The 25,091-nt window shown below is 40.3% G+C and overlaps 1 protein-coding gene across 1 annotated transcript in view; it reads right to left on the bottom strand.

Moving 5' to 3' along the window:
• LOC126375910 (Down syndrome cell adhesion molecule-like protein Dscam2) overlaps positions 1-25,091 on the bottom strand; it is a 91,817-nt gene that overhangs the window by 45,252 nt on the left and 21,474 nt on the right. The window contains exon 2 of the mRNA XM_050023004.1: positions 24,175-24,352. Coding sequence (XP_049878961.1) covers positions 24,175-24,352 — 178 coding nt within the window. The remainder of the gene's footprint in view (positions 1-24,174; positions 24,353-25,091) is intronic.

Raw genomic sequence — 25,091 nt, 5'->3', positions numbered from 1 at the left:
GCCCGTCATATGTTCAATTTGGTTCTAGCTAATGCCAATATAATTGGGAAAAGTCTCCATATTGAAATCGATCGATCGCGCAACTTTGCCGTATTAAATCTTTGTGGAGTCGACAATGTCGCGCAGGGTGTCACCGCACACGATACGCGCGGAACAACACCACTGCGTGAGTGCACTTGTGCAATGCCTGACGTCTAGATTCGCCGCGCGATGCACCGCATCTCGTAAACGAGGCCTTACTTCCGGAGTCGAAATCAATGAAATCGCAAATGAAAATCCGATTTCAGCTATTTCATAATATCCATTTGATATTCTCCACAAAGCAGTCAGATTCAAGATCATTGTGTAATTAATCAAAGAGATCAACGCTTCCTTTCATTTCTATTCAATGCTGTGCCATTTTCTGAATGCTAAATCGTTTTAGAATCCGGAGTTTGTGAATAAGATTAATGACGAGCGATTTTTGGTTTGGAAATGGAAGAAAAATGGCGGCCAGGAGCTGGCAGCGCCTATGGTGTGGAACGGCGGAGGGCCCAGCGTGGACCATTAATATCGGTTGATCTTTACGAGATAATACACCATTTGAATGTAGCCTTTCATTTAAATAGGTACAACTCGCCACTTCTTTTACTTTTTATTTATGTGCGGTGGCTTTATGCTTTTTTTATTTAGTGTTTTATAAGTCATCGTTAGAAGGATTCCTTATGTTAACTGTGTAAAGATTCTTGGTTTTACTCTTCTGAATTGCGCTATGTTGAAAAACTTAACAAATATTTAACAAACAACTTAATTAAAGCGACCCGTGAATCTCTGATGGAAATAGGTGCTAGTTTCTTTTATCTTTTGACATTTAATTATAGGTACTTAACTCATATTTCAATTCATTAGTCGGCATAACATACAGACAAAACCGTTAATTAGGATACAGTTCATAATACGGAAATTGACATTTGAAATGAAATTCCGTGAATTCAACTAATTATTGCATCAGTAAAATGAATTTGTATTTGAATGGTTCACAGCAAATATCAATTATAATTATTTGATATTTGCTGTGAACAAACAAAAACAAGTTGTCATCAACTTACCATACTTTTCATACTTTCGGCAATTTGTGTATTTTGATATAAAATATAGCTCCGAACTTGTTTATATAAGCATTGAATACAAAATGTGACATTTTTAAAACATGTATATGGGAAAACAGCCAAGCTGTGAAGCGAATTATAATTTCATAGAAAACTGAAAATTCCGACAGCGCGTACGATGTGGATGACTTTTGTCATAAAGGCTACACCTACATGATTGAATATCGCGGCGCAGCAATTTTTTGGAACACCTTTTACTTGATGACAAGGTTTCACAATCTTCCCTTTATTATTAAAGAATACTTTTTACGTTTCATAAACTGTAGTGTAATGGACTAGGCTTGACTCGTGGCGTACATATTCCCTTTGTTTTATGAAAGAATAGCTAGTTTCCAGCAGCCTCCGTGGTCCAGTGGTTAGAGCGTTAGGCTCGCGATCTGGAGGTCCGGGTTCGATTCCCGATGGGGACATTGTCGAAATCACTTTGTGAGACTGTTCTTTGTTTAGTAAGGACTTTTCAGGCTAGAATCACCTGATTGCACGCTAAGCCGTTGGTCCCGGATATTAGGCGTAAAAACACCACCAACCCGCATTGGAGCAGCGTGGTGGAGTATGCTCCATACCCCCTCCGGTTGATTGACGGGAGGCCTGTGCCCAGCAGTGAGATGTATATAGGCTGTTTATGTATTTAGCTAGTTTCTATTACATTTAACTTGAAATATATGAGCATTATAAACGAACTAATTTGTTAGGTATTTATTTTCGTGACATGTCAGAGTCATTATTCACAAGAAAAGTTCCCTTACAAAAACCGCGGCTCATGCATCACATCACGCCCATAAAAAAAATGTATTTGGCAAGTAACGATAGTGTTTACTTGGGTAGACAATGTGGGGACTCGATAAAATAATCATACTCTCGGACGGGCCTGATGAATAAAACATGAAGCTGGAATTAGGATGTCCGATGTTGCGGCCACTGTCACGCGGCGACTCTGTTTGCACACTCCAACCTCTATATATACATACATAAATTCACGTCCGTGACCCTTATTGGCATGAGCAGACCTGGGAGTAACTTGCCGCTACACTTTTATTCTATCGTATGAGGTAATCTAACCCTATGTCAGAGTTACTATTGAGCTGCCAAAGGCCTGACAGACTCCTGTAACGTCTACACACAGGATCCGCTTACCTAACCTAAAGATTTGACATATCCGGTTTTTTTACAGAAGCGACTTCCTGTTTGACCTTCCAACATGCAAAGAGAAAACCAGTCTAATACACGTTACGCCACATACCTCCGAAAATGCATTTCTCGGGAATGTTGGTTTCCTCACAAGGTTTTCCTTCACCGCTGAGCACGTGATAACCATTTATGATCCAAAAATGAATTCGAAAACAAATTCGACAATCATTGTTTAAAGCTTGTGCTGGATTCGAACCTGCCACTTCAAAGTGAGAGGCAAGAGTTCAACCAACTGGGCTACCTAGGCTGGGCTGAAACGTCTACACGTGATATGATATTATTATATCCCCAACACGATTCGAACTCGAATTGTAAGCCCAATTACTGGTTCACAGAAGCCACTACAGCTGCATTAAAATGTCGATAAGTATATCATAAATTTAATGGTGACGTGATGAGCCCCACATCTACTTATTCAGAAATTCCCAGTTCAAGCAAAAAAGCTTGACATTGATAGTTAATTATTCATTGTGAATTTATTATGAGATGTAGCACGGTGTCATTAGAAATAACGTTTATGATTGCATTTTGTATGGAGAATAGGGGTAGCATCCAGACGAATGGGTTTCCAGAGTTGAATGTGTGGCGAAGAAATATATTATAACAATATGATTTTATTTGTGAGGATATACGATCATGAAGTGGAGCGACGTGGTGGAGTACGATCCATACCCTCCGATTTATCACGGGGAGGTTTGTGTCCAGCAGTGGGACGTTTATGGGCTCATTTTGGGCATAGCGACAGCACGGAATTTCGGCATGATCCTGATACACTCTTATTTAATTTTTATATACACATCAATTCGTAAAAAATAAGCTATTTTAATAGAAATGCCATGGTTTTTTCGAAACGTAAAGTAAGGTATTTTAGAAGAAACCTTTATAATATGTTCATAATTGTTATGATACAGTGTAGCGAATTTTCCTTCTCATATTTTATTGCCTTTCTTGCTACATCAAATTAACCGGCTGTCTGGCATTTAGCGAGTTTAAAATCCGTTTCGACAGCTGTTTGTTGTGTCGACCAATTACGCGAGGCTGATACGTGTAACGACATTAATTAGAGCGAGTTGATTACCTCCCCTTGATCACTGCTAATACGGTTCTGAGCTTCCACCTCGCCGCACCAGGGGTAACCTGGTTACTGCTAGCTTGATAAGGAGATACAGCACTACATACATACATTATACACGTATATACAAAAAGTGACTCCTAAATTAATGTCGTAGTAGTACAGACATAGAATAAGGAATAATACTACGTATAGAACGGCAACTCTCCGCTCCCCACCAGCGGCTGAGCTAGGTTTACCTCACCCCCCTTGAACATAGTTTAGACTTGAATCGTATGGTGTCAGACGTCACACACACGATATACGATAATATCAATGTGTAGTGTCTGTGTAAAATGAGGTTGTTGTATGAAGTGTCCGGGGTGTGGTACAGAGTAAAAAAGCAACTATTCTATAAATCTTGGTCCGGTCGCAACGTTGTCAGTCAGTAGGCGGTATTAGTGATATTGAATCGGCTAGTATTTTAGTAGTAGATTAACAGCATATTACAGTAGTAAGACCGAATGTCCTTTTAAATTCGAAATCCCATTGTTTAACTGTGGTGTCTAGAAATTTCGGCCTCAAGAAGATATTAGTGTAAACCATATCAACGTCTGGTTCCAAACACTGGCGAGTTTAAGAACGAAACGTCAGCTAATCGACAATATTCCACCAGTAGGAAACTTCTCCCGTAGAATCTGCAGATCTAGAACTGACCTGCATGCATGAACATGAAATAAAGTGTATAGGAATGTCTAAGAGTTAATACTTAGTCGAATCTTCTGTAATAGATTATTTGTATACAGCATTATAGGCGGTGATACGGCTCACCACCGATCACGTTGGTCTAAGAGAAAGCTCGGTGAGGTGTGACTAATTAGTTAATCTTGCGATTGTACCTCTGTCTACCCCAATTGGGATGCAGTCATGAGCTGATATTGTATTATGTAAGTATATTAGCTGTTTATGTACTTGAAATCAAAATATCCAATAAATAAATGAGGCACCTCGTGCGGTCCAGTAAACTAGTCTCATGTGCCTTGTCAAGATATTTCATAACGCGGTGAAAAATGTAGGTACAGCATGTCGGGTTAGTCTAGAGTGGAGTCATAAGCGTAATACGACAAGACTTGCATCATTGCACCGCATTCTTTACTTGGAACGCAGAGAGAGAGAAAATATGTTGCAGATACTTTCAATTCTTACCAACATAACTTACTTATTATTTCACATTCGATTTTTTCGGTAAGTAGGTTTTTTTCACAATAATTAGTTATTAACAGCGTCCTTGTGTATACAAACTAAAATAATATTGTTTATCAACTCCAGCATTATTCCGTTTTCCACAGGGTCCTCTTACCTGACCTGAAGATTTGACAGGTCCGGTTTTTTACAGAAGCGACTGCCTGTCTGACCTTTCATCCCGCGAAAGGAAAAACAGCTTAATATAGGTAAGGTCACATACTTCCGAAAATGCATTTCTCGGGAATGTGAGTTAACTAAAATAATATTGTTAGTTATTATAAATTAAGTCGATAGTCTCGGTTGGACGCCTCCACCAATCCATACCGGAACGTCGAGGTGGAGTATGCTCCGTACCCCCTTCGATTGTTTGAGGGGAGGCTTGTGCCCGGCAGTAGGACGTATATAACTTTTATAATAATATCTTATGTAAGTATGCTCAACGCTAAGTATGTCATGTATCGGTAACTATCGGAAACGGCCGCCGGCCGGTCAATTTCCAGGCCCTCGATCAACACTTGATTCTATTACGGTCCTCGCTGCATTATAGAGAGGCGCTCTTTTGTGCGAACATCGACGACTACATCATCAAGGTACTTTCTTTGTAATTACCTGACATCAAAGCTTGCCGCGTCTGTTTGAGGTGCCTGTGGAACAGACACTCGTGTCCACACACTCTTCTATGTTAATGAACACCTTATATAACTCTGACAGACTATACGTAATCAAATTGTATCCGAATGAGTGAGTTCTAAACTAGGTTGTTTGTAATCTCATATAAAAGTTGGATTTAGAAATATCCTTCTCCGGTATATTATTCCGTGAAGTTGACTACCAATATCATGGAGAAAGGGTTCACCAATCTGCGTAGAATGATTTAGCTGGACGCCCCATATTATAGCACAGCAGAATTGTTAAATATTAAAAATCCCCCTGTAAAGTACTAGTGGTTTGGCTACTCTTTAAAAAATTGCAAAAAAACGCACCATTGTCGTGTATCAACTTCAAGAAAACAAAACGCATCAGACGTTAGTTTCTTTTCGAATCGCCCGGGCACGACGCCGCCTCGCGGAAATTTGCAAGAAAATTCTAAATTATGTAAATTCAATGTTGTTGCCGATCATGTAAGTACCTTTACTATCTCCTTTTATCAGTTTGTTTTTTTTCCTGTTTTGAGATTATTTTAATTTGTTGTGAGTTTCGAATCCAATTATAACGATCAAAAGATTAGTCAGATTATAGTCACTCGAGCCAGGTGTTTGTTTTTTTCCGTCTTAAATATTCTATGAAAGCAATTACATAATTACGGATTTCTGCTACACTGACGATGGAGATGTTTGCTTCAATCGAATTAGTAATATTATCGTATAAACAGAGGCACAGTGACTATTTGCACTCGTAATACAGCTGACACGGAAGAATCGGGAGCTGATATTGTAATCGTGCGGTGGTAATCCATGAATAACGCATGAGGTTATTGAATTATCGGCGCGTGCGGCGGGTGCGGGGTGACGTCACCACGTGTAGGGGCTCTGACTTATGGGGAAGTAAATTATGCATGTTCACGACATTCGCGAGTCCCGATTTGATGCTCTACCTCTTTTTTTTATTAAACCTTTTCTGGAAGCGAAGGTGAAATATTGTGTCACTGTAAATAAAAGGATTCTTTTCCATTTTCTTAAATGTATTTGGTTCAATAAAGAAGTCAAAGAATCAGCATTGGATGTAAATCAGAGGAAAGTGTTACACCGAAAGAGCGGTATAGTTGTTCAATAAGGGGCTGATTTTTCATTAACGGATAAATTATTTGTGAATGGAATAGCGAAATGTTCCATGTATGCTCTCTGTTTATTTACGAACGGCCCTTTAAGTAATTTAATGTTCAGACATTATTAACCAAAATAAGGCCAGTATTAGTGTTAGGCCAGTGAGATATCGTTGCAAAGTGACCATTAACAACTGTTACACAAATTACAATAAGTTTCAAGCCAAATTCAATTTAACTCCAGCGGATTTGTTTGACTAGAGACCAAGGTCCACCATCCATCTTGCGGCTGGGAACAAACGAACAAACAGATCTTTTGTGGAGGGCTAGTCCGGGGGAAGGGAGGGGGGGACTACATTCATCAAGGGTGCCATATCAATTCAGGGAACCAGCTAATGGGGTCAGGGGTCGTTGAAATTCAAACTAGCTGTGCAGGAGCCGGGAGGCAACGGGTAAATATTTGTTAGAACGAGGCACATAACGGCAGGTTGGACCGGTCAAGCGGCCGACGAACAAACTTGCGTGAGAGTTGAAGTTTTGTACTTTGATGAGGACTGGAGCTGTGGGAGTGTTTAATAATATAGTTGATGCAGTGGTTGTTGGACTTTTTTGAAAATATAATCGAAAATTGGCCGCGATCGGCTTGGCTTAAAGTATTAAATACGTTAACTTCAGTTAAAAATACATCCTCGATCAACAACGAAATGACGTTTCAGGTGGAAATTCACAAATAAGAAATATTTTTTCACCGTTTTCTTTCTTATTGAATCGGATTTAATAACAAAACAAATTCAGACCCGGTTGTATTATAAAATGCTTGTAAAATGCATATACGTAGTGAAATATAGAGCGAAAATAAGTTTTTCTACTTAAAATAATTTATAAAGTTATAATGAACAGTGAAAGACAAATAAATAAAATAAAATCACCAAAATTTATATTTGTCATCAAGATGTATCACCTAATAAATAGATCTATCGCCACGAAATATTTTCGTTCTCAGATAAACAAAAATTGTTCCCAGGTATGAATTATCAAATTAATGTTAATATATGTGTAAAATAAGAGATCGATAACCAATAAAATTATATTGCATTACATGAATATAAACTTCGTTCTTATAATAACAGTTTTGTTACTTAAATAATAACTCTGTGCTCAGAATGGTAGATCTGTCACCAAATAAATCGATTATCGATCCCTGACTGCGACTCCTTTTTATTTGATATTTTGTCACCAATACAGTAGTTAAACATTTTATTTCGTTCAGATATTAAATTAATAGTATTCGTTACCAATTTAATACATCAATTTATAATTTTAATGAAAAAATGATCAAAGGGGCGAAGACAAATTGGCGCGCTTTAAAAATTGACCAATCCGGCCTCAACGATGGGTAGTAGGTAACTAGGTTCGATCACACGATGCGCGACGCGGGCGGCTTGCCATAAGCCAGCTATTTTAAACCAGCGCTGATTGTTCAGTGGTAATTATTTTAAACAATAAATATTGATTATATTGACTTTAATTGTTTTATTTACTACTCTGCTAAATATAATTTATACTACCAGTGGAAATTTAGAACCTTGGGAGTCTAGTTAAGTAGCAGAATGTTTTGGTTGAAACGATGATGACAACCCTAATTTTTTATTTGAACTTAATGCAATTTTCTAGTAACATAATATGATTTATTGGTAATCTCTTTAAATTAGTTTGTTTAAATACTTATTAGGACACACCTATTATAATACATACAAAAACATTTATTTGGTACTAGACCTTATATCTCAGGATTTTAGGTGATTTATTGTGGAACTGATTTTGCATTGTTTGGTGACGACATTTTGGTGACAGATCTACTATTTTGAGGACAAACCCTATTATTTAAGAAACACAAAACTAATTAAATTGGTGATAGCTTAAATGATACCCAATCTTTATTTTCTCTTCACAAAGATAACACAAATTATGTAAACTTAACTAGGATAATGATACACACTACAGTGCTATTGTGAGAGACTGGTGTCGATACTAGGTGTGACCCTGTGTGACAGATCACCAGGCTCCCAACCTTTTACGGAACTCCTAGTTTATAAGCCAAAACAAAAACATAAAATATCAAAATTGAGTGGTACACAAAAGAAGTATGTAAAGTAAACGTAAAGATTCTGTGTGCGTTTGAGTGCGTATATGTGTGAATGTGCGCGCGCGTCTGTGTACGGATATGAGTGTGTCTGCATGTGTCTGTCTGCTGTCTGCTAGCCCTATGACACGACCGCATCTTGGGATTGGAAACTACTAGCTAAAGTCCTTTCACAATAGTCCCGTAGGTGCCCGCCCGTGTGAACCGCGTGGGTACACACAACTATATTGCTACGCCGTAGCAAGCAGTGCCAATATTGCCACGACGTAGCAAAGCGGTACCTAACTACATTGCTACGACTATGTGCAATTTATTCCGACATTGCAGTTTACTAGATCCTTATAGTGTAGAGCGCGGACGTTTAATTGTTTTCAGTGTAGGGCTGCCGTGCTGTATGAAGTACAGCAGAATAATAGTTTTACGACTATTTTGTTACTATAATATAAAAAGCACAGCAATACGAAATCAAAAACTACTTACGCATTTTTCTCTATATATTTTAGACTCAAATTCAAGAATACCTCGGCACAGGACTCTAGACGGTCTTTAAAAAGCTTGTTCGTAAATACCAATATTCTTTTAAACGACGCGAAGATCTCCCTGTGAAATACACATTGCGTAATGGAAAAAGATTTTTACCTATATCTAGTAGACTGGTCCTACATTTTTCTATCCCATATGTGATGTCCATCAAAATGCCTACTTAACATATTAAAAGTACAAAAAAGTGAAAATACTTTATTAAAAAATAACAGAACTTCTAATTCTACAGCACTAGTGAATACTTTAATGATACTGAGATGTTACTATTTGAAAAGCTTCCTTCTCTGTTTTAAACTTATAGTATGTTGTGCCCGAAAGGGTCTGTGATGTGAAACTCATAATATGTAACTTATCAACTTGTACACCATTTATTTATTATTTATTTTTTATAAAAGTACATACATAATTACAGAGTAACCTAATTGGCTGTATGACTAGAAAATAATACAAAAACTGATATAAAAAATAAAATATGAACGAAAAAAGAACAAAAAGAAAAATAACATGAAAAACATCATAGTATGGGAATAATTGATTATTTCAAACTGTGTATAAAGTTCCCGACTGCGATACCGTAAAAGTAATACAACAACGAACAACACAATAAAAAAAACACATTATTTTATTCCACTGTCCGTTGAAAAGGAAATAAATAAATTATTTTGTTTCCTTCAACAAGGTCTTAATAACGAGTGAATTAAAGTTTACGAGGGTGAATCACCGTCGTATGCTAATGAAATGAGCCGGCGTAATGTCGCGGCATTTCTTCCGTCGGCGCGCACCTGCCCGCCGCAGGCCGCCGGCGCCCACACTTATGAGGAAACACAATTTTTGCTCAAATCGCGCGAGGACCGCGGCCCTCCGACCCTCCTTTGTCCGACACCACGCAATTTGCCCAGAAACCTCCCAGCAACCTCCATTATACTCCGGATAACGGTCGCGAATATTTTTTTCGAATCTATTTCACCACCTTTTTAAAACGACAACAAGACTCTTTTCTCGCATAATGAGAAACTTGATGGAGTTCGGTAATACTCGCGTAATACAGTTAATTCCGACGGCTCTTTGTTGATAGAATCGCAAATTGGAAACCGGATTTTCTTTGAACAATACTGCGAGCGAACAAAGGTTGTTTTGTAATGGTATTGTATTTTTAATTTTAACGGATGGGTTTATAATGCGTGTGTGGTGCGGGCGGTGGCGAATATTTGTGATAGAAGAGCAATGTCGGGCGACCCTCGCCGCGGCCGGGACCTTTATTGCGGGCAATTCCTCGACTGGCAAATTAAATGGACGTCTGGGGAAGTATCTCGCGCTCGTGAACTTGTTGTTAATTCAAACCATCGGCGTGTGTCCTGAGCTGCCCCGGGCCGTCAACACTCAACGTTTCCTTCAGTTCCCTCCGCAGTCTATTTTTATCTTTGCAGACCTTAAAAAATGTCGCCCGTATATCAAAGTATTTATAACGCCCAAGGTACTTCGCGCTAGCAAAAAGTAATCTATTATTATTATGTAGTGGAATATAATACTAACTAAATATAGGAAAACGGAACATAATTCAAAGTATCACCGATAAGATAGAATATTATTGCTCGGAGGAGGGTTGAAGTAGGAGTAAAGCTAAATAACTTTTTCAATAAAGTAATTTTAAATATTTCACAAAATTGTAACAGCTAACTGATTTTGTTTTTTATAGCACTCTCCCGTGCTTAGGGAAACTCGCAAAAAATAGAATAAAGTATTTAAATAAAGAATTTCGGAATAGAAGGAGGACCCGGTGGTGTAATGGTTAACACGCTCGTCCCGGCTTGACAAGAGCTGCGAGTTCAAGTCCCGTCCGATTCAGATTTTTTTTCGATTTAATATTCTCTTTTAATAGTCTGTTGGCTTCCTTAGAATTAATCCGGGTGACTTAAACATTTTTGTTTAACTCTCACTTTATTAAAACTCGTAGCGATGGATGAAATTAATTTCGGCAGAGCGACGTTAATTGAAAAATCGTCAAAGGGTCGCGAGCAAACTTCCCGACCATTCCGACTTGGAGTTGCTTGGTTTGACTTCGAAAGGGAAAGGGCCTAAACTCTTTTGTTCCACTCGAGTGTGTTTAAATGAATTTGCCGAGTGTTTCCCTGAGTAAAACAAATTTACAACTGCTCTCTGTCTGTCCTACTTCCTATTACAACTTGAATATAAGCTAGACAAAGGTTTAACTTTACACTTATAAATTTGGACGGAATACCGTAAAGGTGAATTCCAGGTACGACAGACACAGGCGCCCCGAGAATGTTGTTGTTAAAAAGTAAAACGGAAAGCTTTCATACTGCAGCCTGGCAAAGGCAACGTGAAGGTCAAAAAAAGTTGTAACGTGAAATTTTAAACAACGGATTTCTTTTTCTGAAAATTACAGCATTTGGCACCTGGTTTTTTGCATACAGCCGCTTATTTCATGCTACAACAATCGCGCAACATAAATTACTCCCTGAATAAAAAAGTTAAATTAAAGGCCCGCACCATGCCGTCTGCCGCCAACACGCATTAGTTCCTCCGTGATCAACATTGTGTGCCTTGCGATTCTGTTCACTAAAGAAAAAGTAAAAGTCTAATTCGGAAGCTTACCCTACATTTGCGTAGACAGTACCTACACAATGCTACGGGGAATTGGTACGATGAGCTACGAATGCCACGGAAGGTACGAGGTGCCGTAGAGCAATTTTGTAATTAGACACAATGAAAGCCATATCCATTGAGCATTTGATTTCGGCTGCCAATTATCCCGCCGAGCACGTGTGACACCCCCCCCCCTCCCCCCTGCCCCTACACCCGCGCCCCGCTGCCCCGCCGCGCCGCGGGACCAACCCGCATAATTTTGTTCACTCAACTTTGACAGTTTTGTTTATGTGCGGCTTGATTCCTTTTGATAAAACTATCCGCTTGTTTTACACACAGATAACGATTTAAACAAGTATTAAATTAGTTTCAAAGTTACAAACGCCATTTTGCTCATTATTTCAACTTTGAGAGATGTTAATTATGCAGCCATTCCTGTAGTTAGGTTCAAACCAGAGGCTGCAGAGACGAGTTGTAATTAGACGCGCGAGTGACAGGTAATTCAAGTTGTTGGAAAATTGTTGTAATATTCAGTCGGCGGCGAACTAATCAGCCACGGATTAGCTCAACTTTGGTAATAAACAAACCGACGGAACTCAGACAAATGTAATATTATCTATCTCCCCGCGAGCTGCTTGCAGCGCGACAACCGCGCCGCCGCCGCACTGTTTATGGCCGGCTTATCCTGCTGCGAAGTTAGTCAGCCTTATCTGTATTTATTACTTTTGCAATTTCAAAGTGGGTTATAATGTATTAAACCCACAAGTCCTTTTATATTTACTTGCTCATTCACAAACCATTTAATTTCACATTGAGGTCTCTCCTTCGAACAAAAACGAAAAAATTTGTAAGGATTTAGTTTGCACGTATTCCTCGAGGCTTTATTAATGTCTTGGAAACAATTTTAGCTGGATTTAAGTATTTACGACGTTATTAAGAGTTGCTTTCTTAAAGGAGTTTCGTTTATTGACTTCCTCGTCGGCGCGTTAATTATTTACCCGCCTTGTTACTGCAGCCCCGGCGTCCTCGCTCCTACTGGCTCACTGCCGCGTTATTAACGCCTCTTTTTGCTTTATTTAATCAATATAACACGCTTATCTGCCACCTCGCTTTAATACGTCATCGTTTGAACGTAAACTTACAAGCAGACGGTATGAATACCTCACGAGCTGAAATTTTATTGCGCCGCCATAACTTGCGAACGTGAATACATAAAGTTTAACCGACTACTTCCAGAAGTTTTACCTGTTTATTTTAATATCGTGCAGGTGCAATAGTTGTATATGGGCAATAAAACTAAAGATACGTAATATGTTCATAATATTCGGTAAGAATTATAGACATTTGATGCCTTTAGATGGAACAATGGCTTACTATTCAATTGACTTGAATTCCGATGCATGGTGACATTTCGGTGCCTCAAAGGCTTAAAAGTCGTCACAGCTTCCTTAAAGAGGTGGCTCCATTGGATTCCGAACCTAGCCAAGCCCGCTTAAATCTTTGGCGGCGGAAGTGTTCTCCCGCCCCTTTTATCGCGCCATCGGAGGGTCTCCCGCCTGTAAGTAATCTAGCGTGGCCCACATGGAAGTCTTTAAATAGGCTCCGGACACAGGTGGGCCGCTGCAAGGATAATCTCTGCAGGTGGGGATACCTGGTTGATGGTTGCGATGATTGCGAGTGTGGAGTATCACCACAAACTATGGCTCACCTTTTGTGCTGTCCTAAGTGCCCTAACACCTGCACTATTGAAGACCTGTACGAAGCCACTGACAATGCCGTAAGCGTGGCCAATTATTGGTCAGCAAAAATTTAGCTTCGATCGCCATCGACTCGCAAAGAAGAAGATTCAATTGACATTTATAGTATTAGTTTTGCGAATGTTACTATTAGCCACTTGCAACACAACACAAGGGACATGAGAAAACTGAACAGTAAGCAAATATGCGGGTGAAACGGTCGCGAGTGTGCAAATATAGGAACGTTAACATAGTGCTGAGTTAGTTTAGCTGCTTGTTTGCGCCGTGAGGCTGTAATGAGCTGGAGCTTCCGGCCACTCGCTACCACCACACATCCCCACCATCCTCACCATCCCCGCCATCCCCTACCAACCCGGCCGTCCACGTATGCTAATTTCCCGTGGAATCACACAAAGTGTCCCCTCTGGAGCGATCCCACAGATTTATCTCTCCGCTGTGATTCCGACAGCTACAACTTACAAGCTAGTTTTGGCTCGCGCTACACAGAAAGTTAAACCTAATTATTCTTCCTCCGTAATAATTTAAAGTGTCTTGTTGTTTTAGTTTACTTGCTTTGTAGATCATTCTCTTGATAACTTTGTATTGTAGCTGTAAATCCGCAGGGAGGGACTTTAACAATCATAGTCCAATAACATTTAATTACACGTATCGTTTACCATTTTAATATATTTTGTTGTGAATAAAGAATTGAACGAATTGAATATGCAATATTCTAGTACTTTCTCTAGTCGGAATATTAGGGCCCTATTCCACTAGCGACCACGGTCGCACCAGCAATAAGGTGTATGACCGTTAAGAGACCTTTTCACATCTTTGAGTTTCTTTGTGCGTCAGGCGTATATAATACGCCGTTGTATAAACGCTACTTTACCAGGTCTTAAATGCTCTGCCCACCTCTATAGGGATGCAGGCGTGACGGCGTGTATGTATTATACGTATATTCTTTATAAGGTAGTCTGAATAGAATTTGACGTTTAATTTAATTTAATTTATGTAATCGTTAATAATTTTTACATTGTGTTCGACATTATACATCATCCATACTCAGTATAAAGTAAAAAAAAGTAAAAAGAAAAAAAAGTAGTAGTAGTAGTAATGTAGTAGTAGTATAAAGTAAGTAGTAAGTATCGTTTGTCAGTATAAAGTTTATTCCAGGATCGGTTTAACTAAAGTGTAGAGACTATCATCGGATTTTATGTAATTAGGCACATAGCGTGACTTCTGTAACATCTTTCAAATACTAAGTATAATGGATAGTGTTAAATAGTGTTTTCGTCAGTGTTTGCAGAGAAAGTTATTTCGTAGGCCGGCGGCGGGGCCGCGTCCCGGGATGACGCAGTGTGATGGAGCGCCGCCTCAGCCTACTTAAGTACCTACTTTGTACAGCTGGATGTACAGCTTTCATTGTTACTATTTATTATTGCACTATATCTAAAGTGACATCTGTAGGTCACGGGCTCGAATCCCGGCTTGGGCCCTGCACCACTGAGTTGTACTGAATTTTTGGATGTACGTAGAGGAATTATTATCAAAAAGAAAGATTATTTCTTTATAAATTCTTGACAACACGACAATGTTTCTTGTATCGGTCTATGTAATTAAATTGAAATACCAATCTTTTTGACGAATAAATCAAGAACAATTAAAAATATTATTGCAAAACAATTAAATGCAATATATTCTCAGAATCCACAATGCAGCTGACATATAAAATACAACATGAATTTTAGTGTAACTATTATTTGAATGTTCGTTTTCCACTTTCAATTTATTTCTTTTGTCTGAGGCCAATTTTATTCAATTCCATTGTGGATTTTTTGTGATCGTGGATAAAATATAGTGACAGAGGAGTATTATTGTATTGGAGCGTGTCGACTGGATGCCGGCACCAACCTCTACCACAGAGTACATAACACTACAAGCTATAGTTAGCTCCAAGACATCGACGAGACAACCTCTAGATTAGACCATTAACAACAGTTGCACGGGTTCTGTCAAAACATCTGACAAAAAGACCAGATGTGACAATACATGTCGCCTGAGACCAATCGCGACCATCTCCGTGAACTTTCAGATATCCTTTATAAACGTTATATTATTATTATTATTATTATTTATTGCACAAAAATAAAATAAGGAATAGTTACAAAAGAGACTTAATGGTACATGGTAATTGGCGGCTTTATGTGAAAACCAATTAAAACACAGCGTGCGTCCCCCCCTCAATAATTTCTAAGCGAAAAAAGAAACATTAGTAATCTACTTGGTTATACGGTCGATCCTCAGTCCATACATCACGGGTTCTCGCTCGTTACGTGAAATATTGTCTGACTGGTTGGCAATTGGAACGCGTCCGTTGTGACGCGCGCCGCACATCCATCGCTGAATATCTAAACGAAACATAATTACATTACTTCCACTGCCAGATGAATGACAGACTCATTTCTCTCGCACCAAGATTATCTTTTCCATTGTCCAACAAGTACATTACGTAATTATATTAATAGTTTTCTGTCGCTGAGACTCATTTTCCTTATTTGTAGTCATTTAGACTGACCATTATTATAAACAATTATCCATGATAACATAATACTATAATTTATAGTACTTACACACTGATTTATATTATAATAACCGAATAAAAAAATATTGTTTCTCGTGTCCCGTGTCGCAGACATTAATATTGGGCCCCTTGGATATTTTTTCTGCTCATTTTCATTATTAAACTTTTCACTGAGGTTTTTCACATTCTTTTCACTTAAATTCCTTTTTGACGCCAAACTTTGAAGTATAATTTAAATTATCGGGCTCTATGGATATATTTGAAGGGACGACAGGGGGCGGTGAAGTTCGCGAAGGTCAGGGCCGGATCCAGTATCACGGGCGAGCGGGTGCTCGTTAGAGCCGGACGCAGGTGATCACGTCCCCCCACCGTCCCCCGTCCCCCGTCCCCTGTCCCCTGCGCCCCACGGCAATGACCAGATCTTCACGGGACCTCGCAGCTCTTAACAAACGCTAACGGAGCGACGACTTAGAACGCGGTAATTCGATATTGTCACTACGCTCCGTTGTTAGTCTAGTTTACCAACGTTTGCTTTATTGGTTCCGAGGACTGATTGTCAGGTATTTTTCCTGGACCTTGCGTCTTATCTTTTATGAGTTGTCTTTTTTTCGACTTAAAATAGAAAGTGTTTTATTTGACTAGATATTTTTGTTTGAAGGCATGTTTGCAAAACAAAAAATTAAAAATAATCAAAAACAAATCAAATATACTTTATTGCACACAAAATATAAAACAAATTTACACAAATGGACGAAAGATACAGCACAATCTGGCGGCCTTAAATAATCCTTGACCAGCATTCTAAATACGTACTAAGAACTCTTACTATGAACGTAAGTATATAAATAACGTAGAAAAGCCATTCATAGATGAACACATTAAGCGAGTAATAACGTATCATAGTGTATTTATCGTCCGATATCAAAACTCGTAACAAGGTAAGTGCGGGTCGAGGGCAATCGTTCCCGCGCTCACTGGCTATTGCCAATAAGGCGCGGCGCAGACGAGCGCCGAGTTGCACAGGTTTATGCCCCAACGACGACCGACTTTTATCGCCGATCGAAGCCGTTTTACGCATACCTAGCTCGTTTAATTGTCAACAGTCTAACGGCAAAGCTTTCCATCGCCAACGAAATATCGCCAGTCTACTTTTGCGCTTATAAAGAATTTAATTTAATACTTTTTTGCTTTATCGTTTTCGCTGACAAAAATTGTATTGAATGTTAGGTAACCGTTTTTGTTGAACCATTTTTTTGCCTATTAGACTTTTGGAAACTAGTTTTTAAGCAACAGTAAGACAAGTCAAGTTTAAAATAGTTTAGAAGACATAAAATTGACTTTCTATTCTTTTGTGTTGCGCTGCTGTGCATTTAATCAATCGAGTTTTGTAAACCAACAAAAAAGGATGGTCTGTTACAAGTCTAACGCTGCGTTCAAACATGCGGGTACGGTGCAACTGAATACTTTGTAGTTTCTATAACAAATTGTGTATTCAGAGAGTGGCTAGAGGACTAGGGGTTAGAAAGCAACATACTTTTGAAGATGGAAGTCGAAAAAGAAGTATTATGTTTGCTCGCAGGCGTCGCTGTACAATTCAATTTTCTAACGGGCACGTCTGAATTGTCGTGAAGATACTCAACTCATGTCAATGAACGTCGCCACAAATAAGACGGACTTTCGCAAATAGATACAGTGAATACTGTTAGCGTAGGTAAACGTCGTACTTGTATTGGTCGAAGCCCCACAGGGATACCCTTCCAACGTTACGCCACACAGACAAAATAAGGGGTAATGTAAGCGGCATTTGTTCTTTCCCGACCACACTTTTTCTTCACAATTTATAGATTTATCTACGTCGCCGGATTTTTGTTACTTTACATTTTACCACAGCAAAAGATCATCGTGCGATTATCGTGTTGTGTGTACGCAGCCTGCGCGTGAGACGAGCCACGATCGGCCGCGATGCGTCTCTGTCGGCGCCGTCCGCGCGCTGATTGATGCGCCAACGGTTATTACTTCCACACCAAATTGCTGTAGTTTTTTAAACAAGTTAAAAATATACTTATATATGTAGAAGAACGAAAGAACATTATCGCGTGTACATACACTTAGTTTTTTGTAAAAATGTAGGTTGAAGTTTCTCCATTCTCTTGACGTTGATCGTTTTAGTAAAGTAGAATTATTGGTTTTTCTCTCTATTAATTTAAGAGGTGTCTACTATTTTTTTCTGAGGGTCTAAAATAGATGAGAGTAATTTTGCTGAGCGTCCGTTTCGTTATTTATAAAGATCGATTTAATATAATTATTTTAGTTCACATTTTCTTAAAGGTATTAAATACTTAAGCAGACAACTGGAGGGCTCTCAGTCAGTAATAAATATACCATTTCAGGGGGCGCTGGTGGCTGTGAACTTCGTTTCACACTGGTATCTGGTGGTGGTAAAGGTCCGAATTTATAAATTCATAATTAAATATCCTTAACACCTTGGGTATGACTTAGAACGTCCTATGTTACATTTGTTGAGTACTCCAGTCACATTGCAAGAAAAGACGGTAACAACCTCGAGAACTCGTAACAGGCAAAATAAATGAGAACAGGCCTCGTGGACGCACACGAATATGACCTCACCCGCACCGCTCTTGACTGTACAGTCCACGACGCCCTCCACACCGCCAGCGACGGAAACAGATGGAGGAAGATCGTACGAGGGAAACTGATGCAGAAGGAAGGTCACGACCGTCAACACTAAGGATTATGGCGCAAAAAAATAACAGTTTAGTTTGACATGAGTATAAATGAAAGGGTACCTATACAGTGAAAAAGCTATTCCCAAATTCAATGCTTTTCAAGACCGCTGAATACCAACATGGCTTTGAAATATAACGGCAATAACATCCCTGGAAAAGCGCACAGTTGTCATTCCGCGAGACCGTTGGAAATAGAATCTGATCCATCCAAAAATAAAAGGAATCATAAAGCGAGGGTCGAGAAATAAATGCCAATAGAGAGGGTGATACGGAGGGAAAGGTCCCGGCGACACTGTCGGAGTAAAAATAAAACGAGAGAGCCGCAAACACCAAGCGGTTTATGGGTTCCCGACACTCGATGTAAAAGTAAATCGCACAGTGGGAACACTCCGACCGTCTTTTCAAACTAACAGGCTGTCGATGCGACGGAATAATTCCGTGAAAGGAAATTCAATAGCTTTTAAACTGCTCTTTTTATGCCTTTGAGAACATATTATACACACACATACATACACATTACACACATACGTATAAATTTACTTAGTTTAGTCTTACAGCTGCCCTAGCACCGCGAGAGAGTATACTACTATGTGACATAGTAGAACAATATATAATTCGAAACATGACATCGATACAGTTCTCTAGATTGTTTTAACTGTCATTGTATTATATAAAGCCTACCTATAGTCCGCAGGTGTATCTGCAATAGGAGTAGCCGGCGGGTTCCTAACAGAGTGGATGTCACAGTTATCGGACGTTTTTCCGAGTGGCGCCGTGCCCTGTCACATGTCCGCGACATGCTTTGTGCCTCGCCTCGGGCGGCGCGCGCCCGCGGGGCTGCCTCCAGGAGATAGCTTCCGAAAGTGACGGCTGTACTGACCCGTCAGCGAGGCAAGTAGGATTCGGTCATTTGAATTGTCGTGGTTTTTACGTTGGTAATCCTCTGCATACATGAAAAACAACCTTGTAATTTCATAAGTAGTAGAAGACTTTTCTTATTCAATCGAATGACATATATATCTAGTATTTTATTGCAGAAACAGTAATATTTTTTTCAATCAATTATATATAATCGTATCCCCAGTTTTCGTGTCCCATATCAAAAATAGAATTCGTATGATATATCTAGCAGCGATGCGTCCGGCTACCCGCAGCCTCCACCGTCCGATAATTGTGCACACGCGTCGTCGAGCGCCAATTTTCATGTAAATTGTGAATTTTACACGAACAGTGACGCTCTTAACGAACAAGTGTGAACGGCGGACAATTGCCTCCCACTTTCATTCCGATCTGATAACTACGCATATAAATAACTACATAAATAAGAAATACGAAATTTTCTCGTCCAATAAAACGTATTGTCTACAGATTACGAATATTTCTATCACAAAATAAAGCGGCTTTTCGTCCCGACTGCTCTGTTTATGGTAATATGCGGGCTATTTCTTTTGTCTCAAAGGAAAGAATATTGAATAGATAAACCGGCGCGATGTGGCATGTAAACGAGGTTACGCATCATATTTGTCTTCACTCCAGTGTGGTGAAAGTGATTCTAGCTGGAATGGCCGCTGAGGAGGCGCCCTATCGCGTTCACGGCTGAGTGGAGCGACACCGCCGCGCCCGCGCTGCCGATATGTTCCGGAAAATGCTGACACCTTCTCAATGTTCACCTCAAGCAGTTTCTCTCAGAAAATTCACAGTCGGATTGAACCCTATAGTGTTAGTACAAACACAAATAAATCTGCGCTACGTAGTTATATGACAACCGTGGAGACGTTGGCTATGATCCTGTGAAGGAGCGAGCGGTGCTGGCTCAGCGGACTCCATAACTCGTGGAGGTGCGGCTCCGGCGGCAGCATACATCATGCGCAATTATTGGCGCGGGGAGTGCGGGGGGGGCGGCTCTAACGAAGATGAATAGCGCCCCCGCGTGGCCGCTTAGCGCCGCCCGAATAATGCGCTCGCAAATAACCACGTATTTTCTGGAACAAGTCAATAAGTCACCGCCACCTGACGCGCTTACCTTATATTCGGAAATACAAAAACAGACAGATTTAAAATATATTGGTATAAAATACTCTGGTTCAGAATCAGGTTAGTTTCTCATAACGTATTTAGGTCAGATTGTACCCGCTTCCTGTATTACGTAAGTGTGGATACAACCTTCAGGATAAACGAGGAGGTATTTCCGGGCGTCTATCAACCCCGTTCCGGTCTAGTGCCCCCGTATGAGGGCCGACGCTCGCTAATCCCGCGGCGCCGCCGCCGGCCGCTGCGATCATTCGCGCCCAATCAGCCGGAAGGGCCGGCGACAAGATTGATGATGACAATTACCAATTTAGAACCTCCGTCCTCGATTTTATACCGTGATGTATATACTCTTTGGTGGCGACAGGTGGCCCGCGCTGGCGACTTGCCAACGACTACTCGCACGTAAACGTTCAGAAACAGACAAATGACAAAAAGAAACTTTCAGAAAATGGAACTGAAACCAAATACAAATATGGCTACCTTGTGTTCTGTTATACTTCTAGACACTGTTGAAATTATTTTAATAGTGATTAACGCTACCATCTGATGAAGTGTTATGTATAGCAAGAATCGATTACAAAATATGTACCTGTATGTACCTTTGAGACCAATTTTCATTATCCATCAGACAACACGAGAGCGTCGTCTCACCACCGCCCCCCCCTCCCCCTCGCTGCCCCCCTCACTCCACGCCCCGCGGTGATAAATGATTGATAAATTATGTACATGAGCGGGAGGTTAACGGAGTGACGCGACGACCGCGTCAAAAGTTACGAGCCCCATTTCAACCCTTTTTCGCCCTTTTTTTTTGGGAAAATGGCGAAGAGTTAAAAATGAAAATCGTCAGGTCCAACGTCTGATGTCCTTTTTAGCGTAAAATTTAAAACGCAAATTGGAATCCGTGATGAAAGTGCCACTTAATGTGGAAGCACTTGATGGTGTTACGTTGTATCAGCTACGCAGCGGAAATATAAATAAATTGGTGGAGCTCTTTTCGTAATAATGTGTCCGAATTGGCATTACTATAAGTATAATGTAGTCAATAAAAACGGTTTGTTGATATTCTCTGGACGGTGCGAGCAGTTTGTCTTCGTTAGCGTCGCGGCGGGGATCCCTCCAGCCCGTTTCGGTCACTCCGGTTATTCCCGGACGCTTCGGGCTCTACCCAGACCTCTCCTATACCCGTGCACCGTCATCCTGGTAATTTTGTGTGTCACGGACAGCCATGTCAGATGTGTCTACGACAGTAATCCGGGAAGGACGACACTGTGAGAGCTTGCTTCATTAAAGTACGTCGTGTGCCCGACATGACTAATGGTAGATACCGCGATGTTCATACGCGTTAATTATGTTCTCTTACTTGCTTTGTCATCTTGGTACTTTAGTGGAGATAATAAACAGGATGCTAGAGTAATATTACTGTGAAAATACTATATTTTTATGGTTTCTCAGTAACATAACTTCAATGTTATCTGTTCCACTCTACTTATTATATATATTACGTTTATTTCACGTCTCGGGTTATTTAATTTTAAATTCCTGGATGAAATAAATAGTCTTATATTAAAGTTATATTAACACTTTGCAAAATAACAGGCAAACTCAGGTGAAAACGTGCATGTATAATCTTGAGCCGTACCCGTCAAAGTTGTGTGCTAAGTTCATTAAGTTACCGGGTGAAGTTGTGATGATACCGGACGTCCAGGCGTCAGCGCGGGTAATCCCCGCCACTTCAGCTGGCTGTTAAACTATCCTAGCCTCTCGTGTGGAAACTTTGAATTGAACTGCGCCGTCTTGCCTCGTAACGTTGTTAGAAGCAATAATACTCACTACATACAAGTGCCTGCTAATATCACTACTTGTCGAACGCTTTCTATGCTAAAACGTTATTACGTCTCTTGCACGGCCAGAAACGAAAATGCAAAGTTCGAGTGGTCCACTCTGCTGTGTCGGGTTTCTAATAGAATTACTCGTGGCTCTGACTGCTTTATGGTTATAATGAACATTACACATCAAATATGCGTAGATTATTATAACGGGTTGGTCTAAGGTTGTCTAGGTAGATATGAATATACAGAATTCGACTTTATGTGTTTGAATTCATGTTTGGATCATAGATCATTGGCTAATTAAAATTAATAACGTGGTTTCTAAGATTTGTGCCCGGTTAATGGGAATAGACTCGTCCTCTATTAAACATAACTGGCGAGACGTGGGTGTACATTATATATACCTCTGGCTATCCCTTTGAGGATACAGGCGTGATGCTATGTTTTGTGTAGTTTTAAATTACAAATCTATAAAATAGTAGCGACAACAACAGATTACACTCAGTTCAACTCGAAAATCTCCTCAATCAGACAACTACAGTCAAACATCCATTCGCGCAGTTTTTGTCAAAGGGGTCATATTATCTTATTTCTTTTACGTCAGCGCAAGAAGTGACAGGAATTAATTGCCTTCCAGCGTTTGTTGGAAGGGCACAGTGGGCACATTGGGCAGGCGCATCAGTCATTGGCCGCGAGGACGGGGGACGGCAAAAAGATGGCGGTCGCGGTGGCGTCGCTAGGACCAAGGCCCTGGACAACATGAGCCCAACAGATATTCACTAGAAATATGAAGCAGGTAAAATTAGCCACTAAACGTTCTTGAACTGTTATGCTCTCTCCACATTGTAGTCTGTCAGTTGTAGTGGTAAGTTGGTTCATCGTCATTAACTTAACAGCCACGGCCCTGTCGCTGTAGCATTTTCCATCTATCTCTATCCAAAGACAACTTTGCTAATCATTACATTTCAATCGATAGGCCGGTCATCTGCTGTTAAACGGTTTTTTATTAATCAGCTTGGAACTGCAAGTTCAAGAGTGACTGCAAGCTATCTTTTAGTGATACTTTCATAGCATTAGTTGTGTTTATATAGTGCGAGACTACAGGGCTGGGCAGGCCCCCGGGGGCCGCTCTGCTCCGTCTCTGGTGACCAGTTACGTCATTGGGCGGATAGGAGTATTAATCTCGGCTCGCGGACACGCAATGTGTGACGCCGGCCATATTGAACTGTCATCTTTGATTTGATACTGCGATTCATGTTGGAATATTGACTTTCAACATTTTATTAGGTGTTACAGATTTGAAAAATCTGATTCAGATTGTTTATTTGGTGAATAATATAAAAAAATATGTTTTATGATAATGTGACTATTAAACGAGATGATTTGGACGCTGTCCTGGAAGCGTGACCGAAGGAAACACTGGAGAAAGAATCCCGAAAGACAAGATATTGAAAATAAAGCAAGTTGAGTTCAAAATAAATTCAAGCTGCATATTGCCAACACCAGTGATAGCTCAATCAACAACAGTGCTGGCGTCAGGCGGCAGGCGGCAGTACTGACCTGAGCCCCGGCACGTCGTGCAGCGGCGCGCCGTCGTCGGCGAGCCAGCTGACGGCGGGCGGCGGCGCGGGCGGCGCCCCGTGGGCGGCGCAGGCCACGCGCGCGCCCGAGCTGTTGCTGAACCACAGCCGCGCCGGCGGCTCCACCAGGAACACCAGCTGCCCGCCGCACCCGTACACTGCCGGACACATATTATGTACTTAGTCATCTATCCTTAATGGCAATTGTGTAACTGCTTTACAGATTGAAACCTATCCTGAATTTGATAATTTGACAGGAGTTGTCATTTTCAACGAATCATACTCTGGAAACGGGTTAGGATTGTTGGCGTGACACAATTCGGAATCTGACTGAAACCGTATACTACACGTTGAGTACTTGCCTGTCAGTCAGTATTTACGATTCCACAAGAGTAGCAGACTCTGTCAAAAGAGTACTTTTGCAGAGTAAACATTCAGGTATTATTAAACATAGAGATTTAATTTTAGATTTCAGCCCACCTGACGTGAGCAATATCAACTAAGCAACCCTCATCACTGTGATCGATGTAAATAAGATATTTATAAGTAACCAACACGTGCTTACACATCAGACCGTATCCAAACGGATTAAAGTGGCAAATTGAGGGTTTCATTCTCATTGACTATCATAATTGGTTACATCATTATATCAACGTTATTATATAACGTATGAACCGCATTGTTATTAATTATGAATAGCTTAACCGTCCTCCAGGGTCGTTGTTGTTGAGGGCAATAAATTCAACTTTAGATTACTTGTAGCGTCTAATGTGGTCGGCAACCTAATTGCTTCAAAACGCAATGTTTAAGAAATCCCCTCGCCGCTTTGACGCGTCAGCGAGACATTTATTACGCAAAGTACAACATATTGCGTATAAGGCTCCGTGCACAATTAGC

This window comes from Pectinophora gossypiella, chromosome 2 (assembly GCF_024362695.1).
Source record: "Pectinophora gossypiella chromosome 2, ilPecGoss1.1, whole genome shotgun sequence".
Taxonomy (NCBI): Eukaryota; Metazoa; Arthropoda; class Insecta; order Lepidoptera; family Gelechiidae; genus Pectinophora; species Pectinophora gossypiella.
The sequence above is the reverse complement of the archived record's forward strand: the minus strand, read 5'-3'. Positions and strand labels throughout refer to the sequence as shown.